Here is a 19,146-nt window from a genome sequence, read left to right as displayed (position 1 = left end):
ATTCAAAAGGTTAGAGATACTTGTTATGAAATGATTCGTGACTATACTTCTAGGAGAATGGGTAGGGAAGGTACTCGTGGCACTTGTGTAAGTGAGGATCCACAAGTTGATGACTCCCTTATGGACTTTGAAAGATATCTTAGTCAGAAAAAAAAGGGTGGGAATATTAAATTGGAGTTGGAGCATTACCTTGAGGATGATCTAATGCCAAGAACTTTGGAGTTTGATATTTTGGCATGGTGGAAATCTAATGGGCCTAAGTATCCTACTTTGCAACGTATTGCAAGGGATATCCTAGCCATTCCAGTGTCAACTGTTGCTTCGGAGTCAGCATTTAGCACAAGTGGTAGGCTGCTAAGTCCACATCATAGTAAACTTCATGCAAAGACTATGGAGGCATTGATGTGTGCTCAAAATTGGTTATGGGCTGAAATCAAAGGTAATCAAATTTACTAGTTAATCTATTTAATGATTTATGTTGTTGCATTCTTCATTGTATTTTTCAATTGTTTGATTGAATTTGTTTTACTTTTTTAGGCCTTTCATCTATTGTAGATGGAATTGAAGCTAATACATTCCAAAACATCCTTAATGATTCTGATGATGAAGAAGAAAGTTGTGTCACTACATTGGGAGAAAGTGAAAATCATTCTTAAAGAACTAGTCAATTTTTATTTTGTTATGAGACAGTGTTTATTTTGTTAAAGAACTAGTCAATTATCCTTGGTGATTTTGTTCATGCAAAGACAATGTTTATTTTGTTATAAGAAATTTTGAATTATGTTGTTACGTATTAGACTATTTAAGTACTTGGTTTATTTAAATGCTTGGATTTTAAAACATTTTGTTTTGTTGTGATTTATATTATTGTAGCAAAAAATTTATTTATATATATAAAATTGTATTAGGGGTGGGGCGGGGCGGGTCCCCGCGGGGCCCAAGGGGCGGGGATGGGGCAAGGTAGTATGCCCCGCACCCCGGGGCGGGGCGGGGATGGGGAAGGGCAACAACCATGCGGGGCGGGGACGAAGATCCCATCCTCCGGCCCGCCCCGCCCCATTGCCATCCCTAGTGAGGTTATGATTACTTTCTGGTTAGTGCAGCGGGCAGTCTAGTGTTATTGAACATAAGTGGGTGGTTAGGTGGGAGTGGGAAACAATGAATATGGCTTCGGAACTTGGTTCCCACTTCCACAGATATGCTCGGCGGAGGCGTGCAGAAAGGAACAGCCGGGCATACCCTGCATGTTATGCTCGGTTGCTGTCCGCGACAGTGATCAGTAAGGATTTACCGAGCGTAAGCAGGAGGCGAACCTTGAGCCAGCGTTCTGTAGAGTTTCGGGATGGGTCTGCAGAAAGAGAGAATAGGCGTATGGGCCGTATCTTCACATGAGGATAAATGGCCCAAGTGGGACTGGGTACGCGTGCCGTACAAGCACCATGAACATAAACATTAACATAACCACGAGTACGTATGTTTTTATATTATTTTCTATTTAGAAGCATAAGTCATTTCTTTTTTAAATATAAACATGTGATAAATGTAAGGAGAAAATTTAGGGATAACGAACATAATTTACATGTTAAATTAAATGAACCTATAATATGATAATAATAAAATATTTTAAAAAAAAATCTCATATAATGTATTAATTTAAAATGATAACCTATATCTTGTTTTTAAAAAGAGACATGTTTACTTTCTCAAAAAAGTGAAAAATTTATCTCTCCCCTCCTCTTATTTCCATACGTTAGAGAAGACCCATTCCACCCTCATGCTTCTCTTTCCTTTTCATCCTAGGAAATTCAGGATTTCCAATTCATCATCTTTACTCTGAAACTAATTATGATGAACCTAATTGCACCATCAGAAAAGTTGTTCACGATCGAAAAATCACTCAAAATGCTTCAAAATTATGGCTTGAATTTGAAATCTTTGGTTAATTTAAGTCGTCGTGAGCATCACAGGGCTCATATACAAGATCAAAGTAGGCTTAATTAAATTAACCAACAATTTTGAATTCGAGTCATAATTCTGAAGTCTTTTGAGTAATTTTTCCGCAAATAAGATTGTAGCCCTTCTTCTTAACCAATTAAAACAGAGTCCTCCAAAGGCAACACTAATTACTGTTATTATGTTTGTAAATTACCTTGACTACATCTATCATCCACCAGTGTTGGTGCACCAAGTCAGAACAATCACAAAAGAATGTCATCACAGTGGGACAGACAATTTTTATAAAAAGCATATGACTATCAAAACCACAATACTAAAAAAAGAAGTGGACCAATGCATGTTGATGCAAAGCATATGGAAGATGAATATTTAAAAGCACTTGATTATCTAAAGAGGATTACTGAAAGGAAGCCTAAATGTCCATAAGCTTGATTATGTCATCAAATCATCAAACTTGGTTGATTACGTATAAATTGGTATAATGCCTTTGATTGCAAATGGTGCAATTCACCCATTTGCAATGGGGACACTGCCTTAGATTGTTTAAATTAGAATTCAATTTGTTGGAATATTAGAGATTCAATATTATAATTAGTGGGATTGGTACTACGGAAAATTGGCTATTCAATCTTTAAATTAATCACCTTATAAGAATAATTGATTTGGAGGATATCACAATTTTTTTTTTCACTGTTATCTCAATTTGAGCACACTTAAACTCTATATTTGTTTCCTTGAAACGAATGGAATGTTAGTAGAGGAAACCTGGATGATATTTAACATAGAGTCCTCGAGCACTAAAAGAAGCACACGCTCCTCAAATCTAGAAGAAGCATATGTTGCAATTTGAGCCTCCGTTTAAAGGATCTTCCAGCTTAATCGAACATTCTCCATGCAAAACCAAGAAGCATGGTGATAGCAACAATCCAAATGATGCTTTTAAATTAAGCCAAAGCAATGAGCATAGTTATAGCATATTTAATGATAAATTGTTATTTTTTGGGGTGAGGAAAACAATTATATAAAAGCACCATGAACATAAACATAAACGTAACCAAGAGTATATATGTTTTTATATTATTTTCTACTAAGAAACATAAGTAATTTCTTATTTAAATATGAACATGTGATAAATGTAAGGAGAATGTTTAGGGACAATGAACATAATTTACGTGTTAAATTAAATGAACGTATAATATGATAATAATAAAATAATTAAATAATTAAAAAAACTCATATAATGTATTACTATAAAATGATAACCTATGTCTTGTTTTTAAAAAGAGATATGTTTATTTTCTATAAACATTGACAAACTTATCTCTCCCCTTCTTTTCTTTCCATATGTTAGAGAAGACCCGTTCCAGTTAGAGAAGACCCGTTCCACCCTTATGCTTCTCTCTCCTTTTCATCCCAGGAAATTCAGGTTTTCCAATTCATCGTATTTACTCTAAAACTAATTATGATGAATCTAATTGCACCATTGGAAAAGTTGTTCACGATCGAAAAATCACTCAAAAAACTTCAAAATCATGGCTTGGATTTGGAATCCTTGGTTACTTTATGTCGTCGTGAGCATCGTAGGGCTCATATACAGGATCAAAGTAGGCTCAGTTAAATTAACCAAGGATTTTGAATCCGAGTCATAATTTTGAAGTCTTTTAAGTAATTTTTCCGCAAATAAGTTTGTAGCCCATCTTCCTAACCAATAAAAAAGAAGGCCTCCAAAACCAGCACTAATTATTGTTGCCTTGTTTGTCATTACCTTAACTACATCTATCATCGACTTGTGTTGGTGCACCAAGTCAAAACGATCACGAAAGAATGCCATCACACTGGGATAGATACCTGCAACAAAACATACGATTATCAAAACCACAATACTTAAAAAAGAAGTGGACCAATGCATGTTGATGCAAAGCATATGAAAGAGGACTATTTAAAAGCACTTGATCATCCAAAGAGAAATACTAAAAGGGAGCCTAAATGTCCATAAGTTTGATTATGTCATCAAATCATCAAACTTGGTTGATTACGTATACATTAGTATAGTAACCGATAAATTTAGAATAAAAATGCAAAATTTATCAAGTACCAAAACATTTGCAATGGCAAATTACTCCATAACACATTGAAAAAGTAAAAAAGAAAAAAGAAAAATTCACACTTAATTAAAAAAATTTAAAACAATAAATTTTAATTATGAAATAAGATAATATTGAAAATCTACCCTTAAGTAAATGACAAATTAATACACAATATTTTTAATATTAATTTAATAAAGTTTGTTCAATTGGAGGTTAGGGGGAAAATGTATTTTTCTTTTAAGCTTGGAGCGGAATGTTATTTCTCAAAACTTCCGAGGGCTGTAATTACAAAAAGAAAAAAAAAGGGAAAAGAAAAGAAAAAGGGAAAAAAGAAGAAGGAGAGGGGCATTTGTGTAATCAAAGCCCAAAATCAGGCTAACAAAAGCGCGGGAAAAACATTCCCATGTCTCAGACATCAGTCCCGCCTGCCCTCATTTTCAGATTTACAACTTCAGAAAAGGGTTTCGAAACCCATCTCTCTCTCTTACACTGACATTTTCTCTCTCCGTCTTAATTTTTCTGATCTGAAAGCTGCCGGAGAGAGTTCAAATGAACGGCGAAGGAAGGAGGCGGGACCGCCGTGACCCGCGGAGCTCCAAGAAGCAAAAGCTAATCCGCACCGCCGTGGAGGAGCTCGAGTCCAAGTTCGGCTTCGATCTCTTCTCTGAAGGCGACAAGCGCCTCGGATGGTTGCTCACATCCTCTCCCGTAAGTCAATTTTGGTCTCTATTCATCAATGTCATCTCCATGTATATATATATCCTGTTAGTCAATTTTTGGATGATTATGTTTTTATCTGCTTCGATTTGGTTCATATCATTAGCTATTTCGCCTTTATTATCGGTTCGCGATGAGGAAATTGCAAATTTAGTTGCATGGAACTATATTTGTGTTGGTATGAAAATGAAATTTGATAATTCAATATGAAGCTCAAAATATTTAGTTGCAAAATGAGTAATTGGTTTAGTCACTTTAGTTGTGCTATGTTCATATCTCAGAGAATGAAAATGACTTACAATGTGATATTCAGTTTGCTCTACTATATGCCCGATTTTACTAGCAACACACAAGTACATGAACTTTTGTCACGAGGAAAATTATTGATGCGTTTTTGTGTTTTGCAGTCGTCTTGGGAGGATGAAGACACCCAACACGTCTGTAGTTGTGTCGATCTTTATTTTGTTTCGCAGGTAAACTTTCCCAACGCAGTTATATTCTTTACGTGTACAGATAGTGGTTCCTTACTGCACTTAGTCGAAATGTGTTTTCCTGCGTGGTGGTTGTTTGGCTTGTTTGATTATATAACAGTTTTAGTTTAATTGTAGGATGGTTCGACTTTCAAGTCAAAATACAAGTTCCGACCTTATTTCTATGCAGCCACTAAGGTATGTATGTTTAACTTGAAATATTTAGCACTGGCCAGTAGTTGTCATAATGGTGGTCACATTGATGGAATTGTTATTATAGGAAAAAACAGAAGTAGATGTTGAAGCATTTTTGAGACGGCGCTATGAAAGCCAAATTGCTGATATTGAAATCATTGAGAAAGAAGACCTTGATCTTGTAAGAATTTTTTTTTTTTTGCATTACTATTCTTATAATTTTTCTTGTCCTAGAGAATATTAGAAATGTCTTACAATTGTACTGCTTTCCTTCTTATGCTTATCAGGCAAGTTTTCTAGTTTCTACCATTTTTAAGTGATTACCTGACTACTTCTTGGGCCTACCAAAGAAGTGAAGTTGTTTGAATTCAGGGTTGGGGGTAGAGAGATCTCAATGATCCCATTGGCAATGCTAGAAGCTCCACTTGTGTTTGGGCAGAGCTAGAGCTAGTTTCATTCTATAACAATTGATGTTACATAATCATTATGCAAGTGAATTTAGTTCAATTAAATTGGGAAGCATATTAATATGCCCAGCCTTTCGAAAGTTTAGTTTTTTGAAGCAAGATCTTCCCACAGAATTTAAAGTTATGTTGGGATGGTGGGTTAGACATAAGAGTGGGACAAAGGTCTTGTATTCTTTTGATTGCTTGTCAACCTACTCGCATGGAAATGAACACAATGCTTGATTGACGCCATTGTGTGGATTACACTTTTTTTTAATAATTTAATTCCGACATGTTGTAAAAAAATTATCTCAGATCCTTTTTTTTTAAAGTTAGTCTCCATCTTGTACTTGTCCCGATTCTCATTTCTTAAGTGAAAGGCACATCAAGTTGATTTGGCAAAATCATAGTTTTTGGTGAAAAAGGTAAACCGATCTATCTAATTTTTGGGGAGTCACACTTCAAAAGTGTGGAATATGGTTCCAGCGTGTCTTATGTGGTTAATTTGGAAGGAGCGCAATTCCAGTACTTTTGAGGAAATTGAGACCTGTAGACTGTGTGAAGTCTTTGCTACTTAGGACTTTGTTTGAGTGGTCTCGGATTTGGGGGTTTACGCATTGTCATTCTTTGTTTGACTCTCTTAATTCTGTTAGTCTTTCTTTTTTATTGGTTTGTATTCTTTTCAGTGCAGTGAGTTTGCTATCGTAAATTTATTGTGCTTTTTTTTATCAATAAAGCTGTTATTACCTATCAAAAAAAAATAATTTCTAACTTTGACTAGGAGAGTTGATCGCCTTCTATGTTATCCTACTTTATAAATAACCCCTTCCTGCCAATCTACACACCCAAACCATATTGTCTTTGTCTCACTGCATCTTACATGGTAGTATTATTGACGTGTTTTTACTGAACTGGAATATAGTTTACTAAGTTAAATGGTGATTATCAAATGATGACTGGTAGTCATTGAAACTTAAATCTTCAGAAAAAAGAAAAAAAAATGAGACGGCTTCCTAAATGGTCCCTTTCCTTGCCATATGTCCCTTGACATTAGCGCAGATGGATGTAGCACACTTTTGACACAATAAGCTCGTTATCCTACCCTGGTGCATCACATTTTTTTTTGTTTTAGTAAAACTGTGGGGTTTACATTAATCCAGCTGCTTTTGGAATCAGCAAACCACCATCTGGATGTGGCTACATTCACCTTTGTCCTACTCATAAATAAGCTAGTTTGTACAACTGAGGCATTTGCATAAGGCTTAAGGATTTCCACCCTTTTGTTATCTTTCCTTGTATGCTTCATGATTAAAGAATCATTATGTTTTGCAAAAAAATACATCAAATTTGCAGTTAGGGTGTATAGTTGTCTATTCAACCCATTTTCTTGCTAATCATCTTTTCTGGAGTGTTAGGTCGTACCATGCTAAAATAATTGTTGCAGATAATTTTATAATCTATATCATTCACCTGCAGACTTAATTTACTATAGTGGGCTTGTTATGATTGGTTATTCAATGGTCATATCCTTGCACATCATTATCATTATTTATTCTTGAGTCGGATAATTCTGTATCCCTATATATGCATTCTGATATCTTTGTATGCTTCTGGACAGAAAAACCATTTGTCTGGCTTGCACAAACCTTATTTGAAGCTATCTTTTGACACGGTTCAACAATTAATGAATGTGAAGAGTGACCTATTGCACGTCGTTCAAAGAAACCAGGAAAAATTTGATGCCGCAGAAGCATATGAGTCCATTATAGCAGGGAAAAGGTAAGGCTCTATTCTTCATTCAGGTTCCATTTGCGTTGAACCAGCCATTATTGCCCTTTCAGTGAAAAGGTTATTGTTTTCTTTCTGCAGTTCTACTCCCTAGCACTGACCTTTTACCTCCTCTTACATGTGGTATCTCTTTACTTATTCCAAAATATCTGGTACTTGATCTGCAGAGAACAAAGGCCTCAAGATTTTCTAGATTGTATAGTTGATCTCCGTGAGTATGATGTTCCTTATCATGTTCGATTTGCCATTGATAAAGGTGATTTCTTGTTTCTTTCTATTTCTTTTGAGAATTCATTTTTATTTTTCCATCTCCTTTAGAGACACTGAGAAATTCATGACTCAGATGTACGATGTGGGCAATGGTATGACGTTAGTGTATCCAGTACTGGTCTTATGCTGGAAAAGAGGACAGATCTTTTGCAACGTGCTGAAGTGCATGTTTGTGCATTTGATATTGAGACTACAAAGCTTCCTTTGAAATTTCCTGATGCTGAATACGATTTAATAATGATGATCTCGTACATGGTTGATGGACAAGGGTACCTGATTATTAACAGAGAGGTAAACATGATTGGCTTAAGCTTAGTGCTCTTTCAGTGAATTCTTTATCTGTCTTGCAATAAGATTTTGTGATTCCTCTGGTCTGTCTTATGTTCAAGTATAATAGTTGCTTAATTTTATAACTAGTTATTTGCATTTGATGCTTTTTTTTTTTTGGGGGGGGGGTGTGTTGTATGCTTCTCCCCGTTCCCAGTATAACTGTGATTTATCAGCCTAAGATGTATAAAATGAGTATTATCTGGTTTTTAATTAAGAAGTTTGGGACATATTGGTAGAGTTAATGGCTCTCACAGATGCATGTTAAAGAACCTGGGGGTGAGGGGCAGGGTTGGGGTCGGGGGGGGGGGGGATGTATTTGTAAAAGATGACTGCATAGGAGTTTAACTCTTAGAAACTTATTGTTTCATTTTACTACTGATTTTTGGCCAGGAGATGTTATATGAAGTCCTTTCTGTCAGGCTCTAGTATGGATGTCTCTAGTGAATGACAGCCAGAGCTTTCCTTTTTATTTTATTTTTATAAGTAATATATCCTGACTATTTTGGTAATACTAATTCAGTTCAGTGAAAAGCATTGAAGATTATCTCCTTACAATATCTATGATTTACTCTTCGTTACAACAGATGTTATATTCTCAAGTTCCAATATTATGTTACCTTTGTAATTAATTAACCAAATCAATGATTTTTAAGATTGTGGCCAGTATATGTTCATAAAAGTTTGATTTCCTCCAGTGATTGCTGATGAAAATAAATTATTATTCATTTCTTTTGCATCTATGTAAGCCTCCTTATTGCCATTGCTTGTTATTCATTGATCCCCTAGCCATGATTTTGTTCTGTGTTGATAGACTCAATCCTTCATTGGCAATTGTTAATAAATATCTGCGACTTTTTTGTGTTTATTTTCAGTGTGTTGGAGATGATATAGAGGACTTAGAGTATACTCCAAAACCGGAATTTGAAGGGTATTTTAAAGTGACAAATGTGAGAAATGAGGTAATGATACACAAATCTTTATATGTCTGTATAGATGCATGTATTTAGTTAGGTATGTATTTATATTGCATGTATACGTGTTTGTGTTCCAGCACGTGTGTTATTGTTTGTCCATATATATATGCATGTGCATTTATATCAATTAGGTTTCCTAGACTGCTTTAGGATGCTTATGCAGGATAATTTTTGTTAAGTGATCTGATTGTTCTTGCAGGTAGAGCTTCTTAGACAGTGGTTTGCCCATATGCGAGAGGTGAAGCCTGGTATTTATGTCACGTACAATGGTGATTTTTTTGACTGGCCATTCCTGGAAAGCAGAGCAGCCTATCATGGGTTAAAAATGAGTGAGGTGCGTTGTTTATTTCTGTTAGTTGAATGACTAGAATATCAGCCTAGACTTTTACCTTCTTTTTATTACCTAGAAGGCTAGAACATAAATATCATTAGTTGTATTGAATTACCAATTGTTCCAAAAGCTTAAGTTGTTAGGAAATGATGAGTTTAATCACTTAACCATAATTCTAAGTTTCTAACACTCCCCCTCACTCGTGGGCCTAAACTTCCTCTTAGTAAGTGGGGGCTCAACAAGTGGGAATTTAACATTTTAAATGGGAGGTAGAGTGAAGACAGGGATCGAACTCAGGATCTTTTGCTCTAATACCATGTTAAATTACCGATTGTCCTAAAAGCTTAAGCTATTAGGAAATGGTGAGTTTAATTACTTAACAATAATTCTAACAAGTTGCATGCATAAATTTACCCTGTATCATGATCAATGGCTATAAATATGTTGTTATAGTTAGTCAGTGATCTACTGCTGGCTAATGGCTTGTGGCTTGTAGCAAAAGACTTCCGAAATCATTTTGCCACTAAAATCTTGAACCAAACTTTCATATTGTTTAGTCTATGTTTTTGCCTGTAACATGTTGTGTTACATCAATTGTGTCTATATTCAATTGAAGCATTTAGATATAGAGTGCTTTACAGAATATTTAGTTTTCTGTTGTTTAGCTCTCCAAAAAATTCAACTGAAATTACACATACATGGAATTTTTTGGCTTTTCTGTTAGTAGTGGGATTGCATGCATTTTACTTGGAACTTCTTTGAACTTTCATTTTTTTTTTTTTTCTGTATTCATATCATATTTTAAATTACAGCAACAGTAATTGACAAAAGTTACACATTTCAAATTTCTTTATGTTTTATTGGACCTTGATGCTATCATGCCAATTATGAAAGAAGTTTCAAAAGCATTGTTAGCTAAAATTTTCTCTGCTTCTCAATCTTTGATTAAATGCGTGCAAACCTATTGACTTGATGCCGAGTTTAACATTAATTATTCTAGTAAGAGTAGTAATAGTTGAATTGTTCTTATATACACGTGATCTTCGAGATATTCTTATTTCAGTTGTCATTGGGATATCTTGGTTGCTCCATGTAAAAGTATAGCTTTGTTCTTTTTAATGTTTCTCCCCTCCCTGTTGAACCTTCCTTTTTTTTTTTTTTTTTTGGGGCTCAGGAGGTAGGATTTCAGTGTGACAAGAATCAAGGGGAGTGTCGTGCTAAATTTGCTTGCCATCTGGATTGTTTTGCTTGGGTCAAACGTGATAGTTATCTCCCTCAAGGAAGCCAGGGCCTAAAGGTACAAACTCCCAACTTGGGTTCAATTTGTTTGTTATTAGTTTAATTTTTATTCATTACAAGTTCTTGTATTTCTTTTCTTTACCCAGAAAATATTCTTAATTATGGCATGTACATCTTGAGAGTTAATGGTTAACAGGCTATTAATTGTTTGAATATTAACCCCTTCATTTCTTATTACAATTCTATGATAGATGAAAGAATAAATTTTCATATTATTGTTGTATTATTCTCTTTTCAAGTTCTCAAATGACTAATAGAGGTAACACATAGCAGTGATATTCATTGTTTTTATTTTTATTTTCTGAAAATTTGCGTTTACATCTACATGCAACCATATTTAGATAGATTCTTTAATTGGTAAGTGATAACTTTACTTTGGTTCTTGTTGATTGGCATGGTCATTTTTTAGTCTTGTTTCTCATTCTTTTATCATGTCCATATCAAAGTGGGATTCCAATTTTATGCTTTCACTAAAATCTACAACATCCAAAGGCCTAATTATTGGCTTTAGCATTTCCCACATTTCTTAATAAATAAATGCTACAATCAGAGAGTTAATTCTTTACATGTTGATAACCACTCTGCGTGATTAACGTGTTATTTATATTGGTCAAACAATGGCTAGTGTTCATGGTTTAATTTATATGAGCAGCCATTTTCAAGTATATATGCTGAGTGTTAGGACTGTATATTTGGATCTCCCCTCTCAGACCCTGCAATGGCAGGACTAGCATGAATTTACAAGTGTTGCCATCTCTGAAAGTAGAAACTTCAATCCTCAGAATCCAGTTTGGGAATATATATTTTCTGAATTAGACCTGGTAATGGATGCATTATGGTTTGGATACATGGTGGTGTAGCCTTTGTAAAATTGCCAAAGCTTTGTGTAATGATGGGTTTATGGTGGCTTGGGTTTTGGTTCGAGGGGAGAAGTGGTGGCTTAGGCTTGGTTTGGTGATTGTTATGATGGGCAGTGGTTAGCTATTTTGATTGATGGAGCTCAGTCTTGTTTTTGTCTTGGTTGCTGGAGTTTGTTGGCAGTTGTGGTGGGGTTGGTGTGGCGGCAAGTGAGAGAGAAGAAAATGAACATATTTACATATAAACATAGGAGATACTGTGCAAAATCTAAATGACAAATGATCCTCTTGAATCTTGATTAACATATTGACAAAAGAATAACTTCACCTTGTGTGGTACATCCATGCTCTTACCTTAGAAATATTATAAATTGATTTAGGAGAAAAAATTATGAATGACATGCAACTTCAATATCATAATCATAATGACAGAATTTTATTATTTGTGTTGTTAGTTTTTAGTTTTCCAGTAACATGAAATTCCTTTTTAGTAGCTGTGCTGTGCATTTACATTTTCTTGATCTTATGTCAGGCTGTTACTAAAGCAAAGTTGGGTTATGATCCCCTGGAGGTGAATCCTGAGGATATGGTTCTCTTTGCAAAGGAAAAGCCTCAGGTATGAGTGACTGGAAATGTTGTTCCTGATGTAGCAAAATTGACTTGACATGGTGTGCCAGTTATAGAATTGGAACATGTTATATGATAATGATGATGGGATGTAAGGACAAAAGGATCACTATATGAACTATTGTAGATATATAAAATGACAGCTGTATGTGCATATTTGTGTGTTAGGTCTGAAATATACCTCTTTATTGGTCTTTTGGAGCAAGTGGCATGTAAGTTTATTTGCTTGGCTGAGCTTAGTATCATCCACCATGTTTTAATTTGTATGTGGACAAAGATTAGCTCCAAACCAGATTGGACGAATCTCTTCCAACCCACTACGTGGCAATTTATAAGACTATTCATGTGTATTATTTAAACAAGTCACATGATTCATTAAAAAAGTCATGTGATTATAACTACACATTGATGGTATCTTCAATTGTCACATAATGGGTTAAAGGAAGATAGCTCCAAACTGGTTTGGAGCTAATCTTTTTCCTTTGTATATGTAGGGCAATACAGAAGCAGATGCATAAGCCAATCTTGCCACTTTTGACATTCCCAAAGTTTGATTCTAATATGTTCTAGTGAGAATTCATTTTGATATTGAAGAGGGCCTTACTGGTTAGGCAACCTCATAGATGTGCTGCTAATAACTCATAATTGATTAGGTTTTTTTGAGTGAAAAGCAATTAGGGAGCTAGTCATATGCTGGCTTCTATTACTAACCCTGTGGCATTCAGGGGGAAGGGGAGAGAGAGTAGCTCAGCAATAAAATATCATGCTTTTGCTTTGGGTTGAGGCACCAGAAGTTATGTCTATATGGTTATTTATAACCCTAGTTATGAAGAGAACCCACAGCTATGAGTCTTCCTGTAATACATAGACACATGCACACAGACATTATATAAATATGATGTATGTGTCGAAGTTGCTGGCTGCGACCACATCAGATGCCCTGATCCCAAGTGCTGCTACTGTTGTCTCAGGGTTGCTTGGCCAGGGATGTTATATACCACAATTCTTTTTCTTGGCAGTCAGCATTGTCAATTTTTTATCTTTTTTGAAGCGCATTGTTGATATGTAGTACCTTTTAGTTGAGTTTTTCAGTTGAAACTTCTGTTTGGTTTTTGCCCACCTTTATTTATTAATTATTTGTACATTACCTTCTTGGGATCATTTCTAATGATAGTATATATGTATTTTTTTGTTGAAAATATTATCACAGATGATGGCCTCCTATTCTGTTTCTGATGCTGTCTCAACTTACTACTTGTACATGACGTATGTTCATCCCTTCATTTTCTCTCTTGCTACTATTATACCTATGTCACCAGATGAGGTTTTACGCAAAGGTAGTGGGACCCTTTGTGAAATGCTGCTTATGGTTCAGGTGTGTTTTTTGTGTGCATGCATTCTGAAGCTTTTACACTTCTTTGTAAAGCAAATTCTTCCAACACTATGCTATCAAGTTTCTTCCAGTTTCACATGTTTTGCAATCTTTACAGGCGTACCAGGCTAATGTTATCTGTCCTAACAAACACCAATCTGACCCAGAGAAGTTTTACAATAGTCACCTTCTTGAGAGTGAGACTTATATAGGTGGCCATGTGGAATGCCTCGAAAGTGGGGTTTTTAGATCTGATATTCCTACTAGTTTCAAGCTTGATCCATCTGCCTATGAGGTATGCAATTTCTTCTTCTGTTTCATGTACTGTTATTATTGACCAGACGTTCAGTTACATCATTCGAAAATGACTTCTGGTTTGATTTAGTGTTCATCCAGTATCTCTACATTGTCTGCTGTTTATAACATTCATATGCCACTGTCTAGCGAATTTATTCTATTTTGTCTGACATAGTTTGTCAAAACAACTAAATGTGATATATCTATTTGAAATGAGTGTTTATTTCCTCTTGGTGGAAATATTTTAACATACACCAAACAGCAATTTGTGCGTGCTTGTGTTGAAAATCTTACTATTGTTCTTTAACCTTGTAGTCTTGGTTCATCGAGGCATTCAGTGTGTGGAATATTGTTTTATTTGCTGCATCACTTATCTTGTAATGTTATCCTTTTTATTCCTATATTTTTCAGTCTAACAACTTCCTTCAAGATTGATCCATCCTTTTGTAAAATTTCCTGGAAGTTGCTTTACTGAATTAAAAAAAAGAAAAAGAAAAAGAAAAGAAAAAGAATCTACTGTGCCTAATCAAAAGCTACTCAATTTAGGTTTCCTAATATGAATCCTTTTATTTCTGCTTTGTGAATATACTTGATTCACTCTGGAGTATTTTGAAATACAGCAACTGATCAACAACCTTGACCGGGATTTGCAATATGCTATAAGAGTAGAGGGTAAGATGGACTTGGAATCGGTGTCCAATTATGATGAAGTGAAGAATGCTATAATGGAAAAGGTACTGAGTATTTCTATTTCAAGCATATGATTTATGTTCCAGTAATGGGGCTTGGACTCATGTCCAAATATGTTCAGTAAATTTTCTTTTAATAATATGTAATGCATTGTATAGTAATTTGCATTTAAAGCTCATAACCACTAAGCTTGCAATTCTTTTTTTATTTTTATTTTTTACTGTATTGTTCTTCACCTAAATATGGTGTTAACATCTGAATATTTAAAGATATATATTTGGGAAGAAATTTTTTTCATTAATTATTTTCTTCCCTCATCTGTAGCTTGTAAGACTGCAAGGCGAACCTATACGCGATGAATGCCCCCTTATTTATCATCTTGATGTAGCTGCAATGTATCCAAATATTATTTTAACAAACAGACTTCAGGTACGATGTTAATAAATGCTTTAAGTAATTGTGGATGATATTCATTTTTTTTTAAAATTTCTTTTTAAATTTTGGTTTATGTTTTCCATTTGCTTGTAAAATATGTTGCAAGGATGGAATGGTTTTGATTTGAATACGGAGAATATGACAGTGGGACATCATAAGATCTGTAAGGCAGTGTTCTCTGATAAAGATTAAATTCATAAATTAAAGGAGAAACTAGAAAGCCCAAGTAAATTGGAAATGTACAGAGCTTCTCCTTAGTTATTACAATCTAAACTTTAAAAAGGTCAAGGAATTTTATAAATGCAGCCTGTAAGAGTCATCCAAGTGTTTAAAAATCCCAATAATAATAGCTTAATTGAATTATGAATGAGCTCAACACCATCAAATGTTTGACTATTTCTATCTTTCTCTCTCTCCCAAATGCCCATATAAAGATTTAATGGAAAATTATTTCATATCTCTTAGTATAAGCCTATGTCAAATATACTTCCTACCTATAAAAAAAAAAAAAAAAAAAAAAAACTATACTTGCTTTGATAGCAAGCAAGTAATTGGATCAAATTCCTTGGCATCGCTCGTATAAACAAGTAACTGAGGCTCTCCTGCCGCCAAACAATGAAGTGTGATCAACTTGCTCCCCCATTGATTTTACACATCCAACACCAATCAACTATAAGAATTTCCTTGTTATGAAGTTTGTCCACCATCATATCTTCTCCAATGCAGCCATTCAAACAATAAAAGAGGCCTTCTGATGAACCTTTGCACTCCATATGCAATTCCAAACCAAATAGCCTTTTCGGGCATCATGAAGAGAACGAACATCTAGCTTTATGGAGCTGACCTTTTCAACCTCCAATGCACTCTGGAAAATTAGTTTACAGATGAAAAATCCAGCAACTAATTCCAACCCCTAATTGATGCGGGAGACGCAAGAAAATTTTTATTTAGTATTATTTATGTTTGCAAGTCAATTGTATTTTTATATTTTAGGTCCTATTAGCTTATTGGACTATTAGTATTTTAATTTAGAAGCAAGGTTATTTTTGTAATAAGGCAATTAGGATTTCCTAGCCAATTAGAACTAGGGTTTAGCAATTCTTTATAAGCAACTTATTGTACTCCTTGAGAGTTAGTTGATATTTTAATGAATAAAAAAATGGCCGTTTGGTTTTTCTTTGGTCTGGTGCTGACTCCAGGTCTACCCTAGGTGCTGACTCCTAGTAGTTTCTCCGCTTGGTGCTGACTCCAAGCAAGGCTTAGGTGCTGACTCTTAGGTCATATATTTTATTTTTATTATTGTTTCAATTTTGTTCTGGTTGTCTTGCGTCACTAATACTGGAATTTGACCCAAAAAAAAAGAAAGAGGATTCCAATGGTGTACTATCTCTTTTGAACAACCCAAGTATGAGGCAACATAAGTATCCTTGTCCATATCTTGAAGGATTAAGTCAAGAAACTGATATCTTAAAAGAGAATTACCACACCACAGCTCATGCCAAAAGCAAACCTGGTTCTTATCCCCAACAAATTTAATGTTCAGAAAAGAGATCCCAACCACTTCTAATACTTTTTCCATTGGAAATCCTTCCCAACATTTATAATTACTGCAAGTTTACTTACTTTGATATATTAAACCAGTTTTCTTATCCTTAGCAAGGAAATTGTTGTCTTTTCACAAGTTTTTGTAAACAACTTTGCCTTGTTTGTTACTTATCAAAAAAAACTTTGCCTTGTTTGTCACTGTAATTGCTTTTATAGCAAAGGTCAACCTAGTTCTGTACTGTCCCCAAGCAACAGGTGACATTACATTACCAGGTTGGCCTAAATACTGTTTGTCACAACCCGAGAAAGCGATAGCCACATTTGTGCTATACATCAAATAGATTAGTGACAGTTGGAACTCTATGTAGTCATTTATATATCCCAGATTGACCTAGTACACGCCCGCTGTGGGATCACATTGCTATGGTAAGGTTTTGTGTTCATTAACATGCTTTGTTGATGCCTCTTAATTATCTTGTTTCTTTGAGAGTTATCTCCTGATTAGTGCATTACAATGTCTTTTCCAATTTGAGCTGATATATTAGTGGTTTTAAATGTTTATTTTGTTTTGTACATCGGCATCATCAAATAGTTTTTGTTGGTCTCATCCCCCCAATTTGTACCTTTGCTATCAATGTATACCAAGGTTTCTTCTTGTTTTATTTCAGCCACCATCAATAGTTACAGATGAGGTCTGCACTGCATGTGATTTCAACCGTCCAGGAAAAACTTGTCTACGAAAGCTTGAATGGGTTTGGCGTGGAGAGACATTCATGGCAAAGAAAAGGTTTTTTATTACTAGTTTTAGTCTTCCCTTATTTCTATAGGTGCATCAATAAAAGACTGACTGATGATTGTATATGCACATCTCCTTAATAACTTCAGTGACTATTATCATTTGAAGAAGCAAATTGAGTCTGAGTTCGTTGATGGTACTGGTGGTCAGTTGCCAAAATCTTTTCTTGACCTACCAAAGACAGAGCAACAATTGAGGCTAAAAGAGCGTCTAAAAAAGTACAGTCAGAAGGTATATTTCTCACTTGGTACTAGTAGATGTTTTTGCTTAAGTAATGGCAGAGATAATAAATTTTACTGTCTTCTGCAGGCATATAAACGGGTACTTGATAAGCCAGTCACTGAACTCCGAGAAGCAGGGATCTGCATGCGGGAAAACCCATTTTATGTTGACACTGTTCGTAGGTGAGCAGTTAAAATTTTGTTATGCTATAAATTCTGAATTTGTAATATTCAAAAGGAAAGTCCTTTTGTGTGCGTCTGTGTGTTCCTGAATTACATTTTCTTTTCACTAAGTCGCATTTCTTTTGGTCTTGATCAAGCTTTCGGGACAGAAGGTATGAATACAAAGGACTTAACAAGGTTTGGAAAGGGAAGTTGTCAGAAGCCAAGGCTAGTGGAAATTCTATAAAAATCCAGGAAGCACAAGTATGGAGATTATTCATCAGCTTTTGGAACAATTGGAATATAGTCCATTTGTGATGATGAGTTACATAGTCTCGTATTGTTTTTGCAGGATATGGTAGTGCTTTATGATTCATTACAACTTGCCCATAAGTGTATACTTAATTCCTTCTATGGTTACGTCATGCGCAAGTGAGTTTGGTGATTTCCATTTGGTTTGAAAACTAATTGTATGGAGCCTGTTGTTACAGTGGCTTCTGTGTTTGTGTTATCTCTCAAACATTTATTTTTTCCCAGGGGTGCAAGATGGTACTCAATGGAAATGGCTGGAGTAGTTACGTATACAGGAGCAAAAATAATTCAGAATGCTCGTGTATTGGTTGAAAAAATTGGAAAACCACTTGAATTAGATACAGATGGTATCTGGTGTGTGCTCCCTGGATCTTTTCCAGAGAACTTTACTTTCAAAACCAAGTACGATTCTGCTCTTCACGCTTTACATAGTTATTGGTGTTTGTTTTTTTATGTCAACTGTCAAAATCCTCATCACTTATATGACATTTATTTTAATTATACCACTTGCATGTAGCCAAATTTAAATGCATCATCCAAGGTTTTGTTCTGACTTGTGAAAATATTGTTATTGAGTATCAAAAGAAGCTGACTATCATATGGGAAATATATATTTCAGAGATTTGAAGAAGAAGCTGACAATCTCATATCCTTGTGTTATGCTCAATGTTGATGTGGCCAGAAACAATACAAATGATCAATACCAGGTTAGCTTGGAACCTTATTGATTGTTTAATTCCTGATGTATTCTGTATCATTCTGGTTATGCTTAGTGTATTGCAACATGACTCTGGCTGTCTATGTAACTGCAGTATTTCTTCAAGTTCTAACTACCATGTTTTACAGACGCTAACAGATCCAATCAATAAAAGATATACAACTCATAGTGAATGCTCGATTGAATTTGAAGTCGATGGACCATACAAGGTAATGTTGAATAGTTACTAGTTAATTTAACAATTGATTTGT

The 19,146-nt window shown here is 34.9% G+C and overlaps 1 protein-coding gene across 1 annotated transcript in view; it reads left to right on the top strand.

Annotated features, from left to right (window-relative positions):
* Positions 1 to 4,434: 4,434 nt before the first annotated feature.
* The window catches only part of LOC111996722 (DNA polymerase epsilon catalytic subunit A), a 33,558-nt gene continuing 18,846 nt past the window's right edge, over positions 4,435 to 19,146 (top strand). The window contains exons 1-23 of the mRNA XM_065778386.1: positions 4,435 to 4,751; positions 5,168 to 5,233; positions 5,369 to 5,428; positions 5,511 to 5,606; positions 7,490 to 7,650; positions 7,827 to 7,915; positions 8,003 to 8,220; positions 9,132 to 9,218; positions 9,433 to 9,567; positions 10,739 to 10,861; positions 12,253 to 12,336; positions 13,558 to 13,722; positions 13,838 to 14,014; positions 14,637 to 14,750; positions 15,031 to 15,135; positions 17,355 to 17,473; positions 17,572 to 17,713; positions 17,792 to 17,886; positions 18,024 to 18,129; positions 18,218 to 18,297; positions 18,403 to 18,579; positions 18,797 to 18,884; positions 19,024 to 19,104. Of these exons, the coding sequence (XP_065634458.1) occupies positions 4,593 to 4,751; positions 5,168 to 5,233; positions 5,369 to 5,428; positions 5,511 to 5,606; positions 7,490 to 7,650; positions 7,827 to 7,915; positions 8,003 to 8,220; positions 9,132 to 9,218; positions 9,433 to 9,567; positions 10,739 to 10,861; positions 12,253 to 12,336; positions 13,558 to 13,722; positions 13,838 to 14,014; positions 14,637 to 14,750; positions 15,031 to 15,135; positions 17,355 to 17,473; positions 17,572 to 17,713; positions 17,792 to 17,886; positions 18,024 to 18,129; positions 18,218 to 18,297; positions 18,403 to 18,579; positions 18,797 to 18,884; positions 19,024 to 19,104 (2,727 nt within the window). The 5' untranslated portion in view covers positions 4,435 to 4,592. The remainder of the gene's footprint in view (positions 4,752 to 5,167; positions 5,234 to 5,368; positions 5,429 to 5,510; positions 5,607 to 7,489; positions 7,651 to 7,826; positions 7,916 to 8,002; positions 8,221 to 9,131; positions 9,219 to 9,432; positions 9,568 to 10,738; positions 10,862 to 12,252; positions 12,337 to 13,557; positions 13,723 to 13,837; positions 14,015 to 14,636; positions 14,751 to 15,030; positions 15,136 to 17,354; positions 17,474 to 17,571; positions 17,714 to 17,791; positions 17,887 to 18,023; positions 18,130 to 18,217; positions 18,298 to 18,402; positions 18,580 to 18,796; positions 18,885 to 19,023; positions 19,105 to 19,146) is intronic.

This window comes from Quercus suber, unplaced genomic scaffold (assembly GCF_002906115.3).
Source record: "Quercus suber isolate HL8 unplaced genomic scaffold, Cork oak 2.0 scaffold_182, whole genome shotgun sequence".
NCBI classification, from domain to species: Eukaryota; Viridiplantae; Streptophyta; class Magnoliopsida; order Fagales; family Fagaceae; genus Quercus; species Quercus suber.
This window is presented reverse-complemented; position numbering and strand designations above follow the sequence as displayed.